The following is a 7758-nucleotide window of genomic DNA, read 5'->3' on the forward strand; positions in this document are numbered from 1 at the left end:
GACAAAGAAACAAGAGTGATCAAACATACTCTTGACCGCGAATAAAATTTCGGGATTTGGGTACCTGCACGCACAAAATCCCAAGCATAGAATGGAGATGGAGAAGGGAGGAAAGGATTTTATCCTCCCCGAGTTATTGAACTTGGAAAAGTTTAAGGTTTCAAAAAAACATACCTTTCTAGAGGCTGCCGAGAGGAGAAATAACGTTTCGCCTACTTATACTTCGAATTTGGGGCTGAAAATTTGATAGAAAGAGCAGCACTGGATGGGGAAGCTGCTGTCAAAATTTCAGGTTGATCGGAGCAAGGGAAGGTGGTGAACCGGTGGTCGGTAGCGGCGGCGGTCTGGAATCTTCCGGCGGCCGGTTCGGAGACTTTCCAGCCGGTTCTCAGGGTGAGACCGGCGGCGTTGGATCCGGGACGGAAAGAGCTTTCTGGGGATATAAAATTCCGGTGGAGGACAGTCGGAATTTTGGTCGGAAATCGGGAAAAACAAGGCTGCCCGATTTTAGGGTTTTGGTTTTTAGGGTTTAGAAACAAAAAATGGTGGGCTATTGGCTCTAGGGTTAGAACAAAGTGCATGATAACGTGATGAAGGATAAAGTGTAGAGACAAAGAGATAGCAAGAGAATCATCATCTTATTCATTGATATGAGCCCTTTATATAGGGAATTACACAATACCAATATGGTAAGGATATGAATACATAGATTTAGTCTAACTACATATCATATTGGCATAAGGCCAAGACACACATAGAGAATATCCTAGAACAATACATGAATTGTTCAAAAACTTGTAATGAGGGTCGTAAATGTTGTAATTACTTGGTTTACCACTAAATACGTTAAATATGGTATTTGTAGTAAAGATATCACGAATGGTGTAATTTACTTAAAAAAGGACCATAATTACAAAAAAAAAAACTATTTTACAAGATTAACGACTTCAGATAATTTAAGCATAGTTATTAATATTTACAATATTCGTTGTCACTAGAGATAAAATTATCGTTATTTTCGTAAAAAAAAATCGTATTCCAAGTAATATCAAGAATACGACTGTATTTACCGGTTATACCTTAATTGTTGTAATTTATATTAAAACACGTTGTATTGTAAGTAATTATTTCAATCACAACAAAATTTACATAAAGTAAGGTATTAAATATTACTAGATAAAGGACAATATTACACAAACAACTTATTTATCATATGTACATCAGTTTTACCACTATTACGACAATTTTTTGTCAGATTGGTAAAATAGTTCTTGAACTTGTAATTGAAAAAAAGAAGAAAAATACAAGCTTGATTATTACTTTTTCAACAATTCGTCGACTTATGAATCAAATGGTTCTCATATAAAGAACTACCATGAAATCGACATTATTTACTACTTTCACCGTAATTGTCGATAAACAATGTAAAAATGTCGTCACATAACTTAAAACTTGTTAAAGAACATGATTTACAACATAAACATCCTCGTTACATCAAAGGGTCTCAACGACAATTTAGTCATAATAATAACATTTTACTTGTATAACCACACATCTGTTATTTTATTGGTATATATGTGTCTAACTCTAGGTTCTGGGATTAAAAAAGAAAAAAGAAAAAGAGAAGTCCGATGGGATCGATATAAGATTCACATATCACGGAGCTATTTCAGATCAACTCCGAGCGACTTTGATCAGTTCTACACAAAGCAGCACCGAGTGGCATGGCCTCTGGATTCATCTTCTGGTTTTCTCCTGATTCAAAAAGTTGTTTCGCATCGGGCATACCAACCAAACAAGCCAAGTCTCCTTACTCCTACATCTGTTCAAAACAGTTTTGTGATTTTAGATCATTGGGGAAGAATTTGGAGATTACCGCAGCACCAGTTGTGTATGTAGAAATCTGTAGGTGCTTCATTCTGCAATATTATGTCTTCTTTGGGAGGAAAGTACTCGGCTTTCATCTCTGAGACCTTTGGATTGAGAAGGGAAAAAAGAAGAATAAACTGAACATCTAACAAAACATATTAAAAAAGTTCACTGCAAGACAGACATTCAATGGAAATTTGTAGAATGGTTTGAACTTACCAACTGAAAAAGCAAGTCATTTGAAACCCCATGAAACAAGTACACCTTATCGACAAGAGAGTAAAACAGATAATGTGAGACACTTGAACGGATGGCTTTAGGAAGTGAATCAAGAGTCTCTTGTTGCTGGAGTCCCTCTGCATCTGTCTTGAACTTCAGACACAAATGATCAAGCATCTGATCCTGCAGGCGAATAGGCAGTTGGTTCCTCTATGCAAAACTGTAGGCAGCTTGTATGGTATCCCTCTGTGAAAAAATGATGAATTATGAGTTCACATTTGGTTAATTTTCTTCTACCAAATCTAAAAAGAAAGCAATTGAGTTTACTAACAAATTTTCGTGTTCGACTAGTCCCATGGACAACCAAGTTGGTCATATTTCCAATCAAGTGTGATGTCAATCCAAGGTTGAAAAGCATGTAGAATATGTCAAAGATCATCTCCCTTGTATTGACAGGATGTAAATCTCCATAGCCAACTGTTGTGAGTGTAGTGATAGACCAATAAACTGAAGTCACGTATCGAATCCATATACTTTGATGAAGAAAGTCTTCCATTGATTGGCCATTGCTAGCTCTTTCTTTATGTTCTGCATATCATCCAAATCTTACTGTTTTGCCTTATCTTTACCTACCATTTGATTATTGGGATTGCTCAGTAGTCTCTATTAGTTGTATTGGAAATATGACAGATATGTAACAAATCCATTTTTAATAGAGCATGATGAACCATGAATGTCCCTTCCTACTGATGCATCAAATTTTTCAGTGCGACGGTGATATCATGAATGTTGATGTGTAATCCGCGATCAATAATTAACACACTTGACATGTTGTTTAACTATTACGTGGTTGTTTTATGATCACTCGCTAGGGTCATCATATTACATGACTAGAAACGAATGGATCCCAAACAAAAGAAAAGTCGAAAACTAGTTGATTGAACTCTCACCCCAATCGTTTAGAACACAACAAACACATGTTTACTAGAGAATGGCACGAAGTAAGATCACAACACCAGAAAATGGGAAATGAAAACAATAAATGGTGTAGTACAGCTTAGGTATAAGGGAAGGAGAGCTCGTAACTATATATAGAAATGACAACAACTTGATAGTTTTTTCGAATGCCATGTTATGTGTCGATATTAGGGATATTAGTACAGATGAGGACCAAAATGTATATGTCAAACCAAAATTGTGAAAGAAGCTAGCTCATAGTAATAGCTCTGCATCTGCATCATCATATAGTAATAGTGGCCACACCTAAAACATTGTTGAGGAGAGGAGGTGGGAGTGGTACTGGTACTACGTACCCCTATAGTTAAGGTCCTTAAGGACCATCAAGGAGGATTAGCCCAAACAAGACCTGCACATCTTTGTCTATATCTTTCTCTCTCTTTCTTTGAGTGTCTGAGCGTTTAGAGGAGGAGCACAATCACATGGGAATCCCAATCATGGAGGAGAAGAGAGTGAGACAATAGCAGGGAGGATCTGGTGCCCCACACTCATTTTTTTGCTGATCCAAAAGAGCCTTTCTTGCTAGAAATTTACGAAAGGAATGACACCTTGGAACCTTGTTGCTCATTCCAGTGACAATAACACCTGTGTGATTGCCTGTTTGCTTCTCTTGAAGATTCTGATGGAGAAGATGAGCCAATGCAAAACTAAATTCAGGACGCGTCTGTGAACTTGAAGAGTGCCATGTGGTTATCTAGTATAATCAAACACGTTTTGTGATTAACATAGTGGTTATACCAAGCATATATAACTTGTGAATCATGCTCAAGATATGTACCTGTAATTTGTTAGAAATAGAGATTGACTTGTCCAAAAAAACAAGGAAAACAAATGCCCTGGTGCAGCTTCTAAGAAAACAAATGCCCTGGGGTGCAATATTCTTCTTGTTGGTTTAAATTGTCATACAAGGTTCCAGACTTCCAGCTTTCAGTTGAAGTATAAAGCTTCATCGGTCAAAATGCATACCAACTTAAGACGCTTACAATTTAAAGCCATTGTTCCTCCCTATTATTCTAATCTCAAATCTCAATATAAATCAGTTTCTCCAAACAAGCTTGAAGAGCTGGAGCACCCATGTTATGAAAAATCTCATTCAATGATGCAGACCACATATATATACATGATGATGATTCATAAAACAAATGTGAAGCCATTTGTGGCATTTGATAAACTCATATACATCACAGAACAAATGAAATCTGAGAGAGCAAATTACCTTAGGTTTTATTAACATCTTTCTCCTTCCTCTCCTCTTCTCACAGAACGAATGAAGCCAACCTCTTTCTCCTTCCTCTCCTCTTCTGTTCCTTCACTTTAGGTTTCATCGATTTGTTTCTAATAAGCTAGGGTTTTTTTTTTTCTAAATTCTGTTTTTGTTTTTTATTATATTTTTCATATATAAGTTATAAAATTACATGCTACCTGGTAAACAAGTTACCAATATTGAATAATCTAAGCCGTTAGATATATTCAAAATTTTATTATATCTAACGGTCAAGAATATTCAAAGAGTTGATGTATCAACTCACCTTATAATTTTCCCCTTAACAACATTGTGCCCCTGAACATGCTATCTCTTTTCTAGCTAGCTGGATCAATTAATGGGCAAGGGTGCTCACCTCATCCATTATCCAAATGCCTTTGTCATATCGCCATTAACAAAAAAGTATCTCCATCTAAACTAATCTCAAAGGAGCGAACATGGCTGGGGCTCTGAAAAAACATAAATTTCTTTAGCCGTGAAGCCTCTTGAAGGACTAACTCGTCAAGTTGGACGAGCACAGACATGTATCCAGGAATTGGAGAGTGATCCAAAATGAGGCAGTGAGACATACTCAACTCTTCTAATTGCTTCATTTCCTTGAGCAAGGATAGCATAGCATCCCTGTGCACCATGTTGAACTCAATACTTGAGACCTTCAAACTTGGTGCATATGCAATAATGCTCTCTGCACAATCCATGTCAACCAGGCACAGCATTTTCAGCTCGATGAGGTTGTTGCAGTGCTGACCAATTGCCTTCATGAATTCAATAGTAAATCTACCTCGAATAGTCAATGACTCAAGCTTTGGCCAGTTCTTTGCAGCTTCTTCAGACCCATTAACTAGTCTTTCGGTGTCCTGAACTGGTAGAACAAGTCTTTTGAGATTTGGGGTTATGTAAAAGAGATAACTAGTCGATCAGTTTACGTTTCATCAAATAATCTCTTTAGTACATTTTTGGAGAATGTGAATACTAACCTTTTAGAAACAAGAACCAACTGCTGACTTGTTATGTATGTGTTGAGGTGGAAAATCAAGCATGATATGGTTCCACCGCATAAACGGAAAGCACTACTGAGGATGTTAATAACCCTGTGGCTAGACTGCTCCCGCTGTGGATTGAAGTTCGTGGCCTTCAGCTTACTAAAATCCACTACCTCCCAGAGGCAGGGTTCGAAAGCTGCTTCCCGCCAAGATTTGCAAACAGATGCCACACAGACTAACTCAACAACATTCAGTGTCATGAATATACGAATAAGTATATCATTATCCATGTGTGCCCATCTGTCAAATCTTGAGTTTTTGTTTGTCGTCATAGTACAAAGGAAGTGGCTGAAACCATCAAGGATCAAAACAATTAAGATACTGTGTATACTAGTAAAGAATCAAGGATTAAAATATCAAACATTGAAATGAACTTTTGTTTCATACAAAATGCATATATAGCGATCAAATACGATTATAAGAGATGACTAATCAATCTCTATTACTGTATAGTTTCTCTATTTTCCAGACTGAGATTGAAGGACTAGGATTTAATAACTTATGCTAAACTAGGATGCCATACATTATTCTATATGTTTCTGGTTTTAAGAGATAGGATTTAATTATTGATGTTATACTAAGATGCCATACATTATTCTATATGTTTCTAGTTTTAAGAGATACATTTTGTTGCCTCCACTGAACAATATTATTACCGAGTGGAAGAAACAAGTCTAACATAAGAAATGCGAGACTAGATAATATCCAGAAGGGAAAACTGATAAGTTAAAGGACAGACAAAGTTACACAGTGAAGAAACTAAAACTAAGTCATAAAGCCTTGAGAGACAATAAGCTACAACTAGCAAGGAATTCGTGAACACGATGTAAGCTTTGAGAACATACTATGATCGCAACAAGGCTTTAAAGATATAGAATAATCATTAACGAAGCTTCGAGAACACTCCAAATAATTAAGGTTTGAAGAATTGGAATTTATGAGGGATAACATTAATTATATAAAGATATACATCATCCGTATTCATATGAGAAACTTTCTGTAAACGAATACATGATTTTCTGTTGACAAATCAACCGTGCATATAAACTTGCCTTTCCTGATAAGACAAAGAAATTTGTTATTGATCTTTAATGAACTCTACCAAGATAAAGCCGCAATTAGAATTCGAATACACTCACTAAAGTTAATCACATCATATCTAAAGAAGTATGCAAAGAATCTGAAATTTTTGCATTCAAGTAACCAAATCATCCGCTTAGGTTCACACAGATGATGACCAAGGAAAGGAGTCAAAGAACTACCACAACATTACAAATGTTTTAACTTCCACAGACAACATGTGATACCCTTGCTTATTCATTCATCTTTGACTAGAAAAAGTAAAGAATCGTTTTCCAATTTAATTCAACCCTAGCTGGATATATCGAACATGACTAAGAGAAAAAGGAAGCTCCATAAATGTTTTCTCAGAAAATTGCACGAAAAAATGAAACTGAAGTTGTGAATAAGAAAGGAAAAAAGAAGAATTTAATAAACATGGATGTGTATCCAAATGCATTGAATGTGTGAATTCGATCTGCACTGGATTTGCTTGGATTAGTTTTCTTTCCAGTTCACCAACAACTGTCCTTTTTGTCAACCAAATTCAAATTCATTTCTTTTTTATGAACTAACTGTAAGGTTATGGCAATCATATTCAACCTATGAGCAAAGAAGAATTTGGAAAGCTCAAGTTTCCTAGCTCAACCAGGAGAGGTCTTGCTCGACTGGTTTTTGACTGTAGTATCTTTCTGCAGTAACTCTGATCTCGATCTAGGAGGTAAATGCATTTCATGCATATCATGTTTTATAACTGATTGTGAGAAGATTGAGTTTATATTTGGTATAGATCTGTCTAAATTATCTTTGAGATGTTTAGGAAGATAAATGCTTATCTGTTAGGAAAGTATACGAAATACATATTTGTTATAACTGATTTGCTTCTTGTTTCCTTGTTTATCTCAATCGGGAATCAAAAGTGATTCAGTTGAGGGGGAGTCCTTCCCCTTATATATATGATTGAGTTGTCTCTTGAAACGTAGAGTTTTTTTATATTTTTAATAGACACATTGTGTTCTTATTGCAGCACTGCTGCATATTTTCTTTTTGTGAAAAACTCTTATTCCTTTGTTATTGCATCTGTTATTTCATTGTGATCGAGATCAGTGTGTTGGCAAACAAGAAGTGCTCGGTTCGTCTGTTCAAAGGCTGGATCCATTGCTTGTAGAATAGGAAGATCAGTTGTGAGAGATCAAGCTAGTTTGTATGCTAGTAAACGTGAAAGTAATTGTACTTCACTGCTTGATAGGAACTATAATTCTATTTACTCTTAGTGGATTGATTTAA

At 36.0% G+C, this 7758-nt stretch overlaps 2 protein-coding genes across 2 annotated transcripts; both read right to left on the reverse strand.

Moving 5' to 3' along the window:
- Positions 1 to 1435: 1435 nt before the first annotated feature.
- LOC101292681 (potassium channel AKT1-like) lies at positions 1436 to 2433 on the reverse strand. The gene is made up of 3 exons (XM_004294984.1): positions 2420 to 2433; positions 2089 to 2334; positions 1436 to 1973 (listed from the first exon to the last, which is right to left on the reverse strand). The coding sequence occupies exons 2-3, from the start codon at positions 2263 to 2265 to the stop codon at positions 1851 to 1853; spliced, it is 300 nt and encodes a 99-aa protein (XP_004295032.1). The 5' UTR covers positions 2266 to 2334; positions 2420 to 2433; the 3' UTR covers positions 1436 to 1850.
- A 2316-nt stretch (positions 2434 to 4749) lies between these two features.
- LOC101299754 (F-box/LRR-repeat protein At3g48880-like) lies at positions 4750 to 5642 on the reverse strand. The gene is made up of 2 exons (XM_004296165.1): positions 5347 to 5642; positions 4750 to 5245 (listed from the first exon to the last, which is right to left on the reverse strand). Exons 1-2 carry the CDS (start codon positions 5640 to 5642, stop codon positions 4750 to 4752), a joined length of 792 nt encoding a protein of 263 aa, XP_004296213.1.
- Between the last annotated feature and the right edge of the window lie 2116 nt (positions 5643 to 7758).

Source organism: Fragaria vesca, linkage group LG3 (genome assembly GCF_000184155.1).
Source record: "Fragaria vesca subsp. vesca linkage group LG3, FraVesHawaii_1.0, whole genome shotgun sequence".
Taxonomy (NCBI): Eukaryota; Viridiplantae; Streptophyta; class Magnoliopsida; order Rosales; family Rosaceae; genus Fragaria; species Fragaria vesca.

What these genes read in the sequence shown, in the direction of transcription:
- LOC101292681 (XM_004294984.1), bottom strand. Translation starts at nt 2,265, where the DNA reads ATGCTTGATCATTTGTGTCTGAAGTTCAAGACAGATGCAGAGGGACTC. An exon ending in ATGACTTGCTTTTTCAGTTG is followed by an intron (nt 1,974 to 2,088) that starts GTAAGTTCAAAC and finishes CTCAATCCAAAG; the next exon opens with GTCTCAGAGATGAAAGCCGA.
- LOC101299754 (XM_004296165.1), bottom strand. Translation starts at nt 5,642, where the DNA reads ATGGATAATGATATACTTATTCGTATATTCATGACACTGAATGTTGTT. An exon ending in TTGGTTCTTGTTTCTAAAAG is followed by an intron (nt 5,246 to 5,346) that starts GTTAGTATTCAC and finishes AAATCTCAAAAG; the next exon opens with ACTTGTTCTACCAGTTCAGG.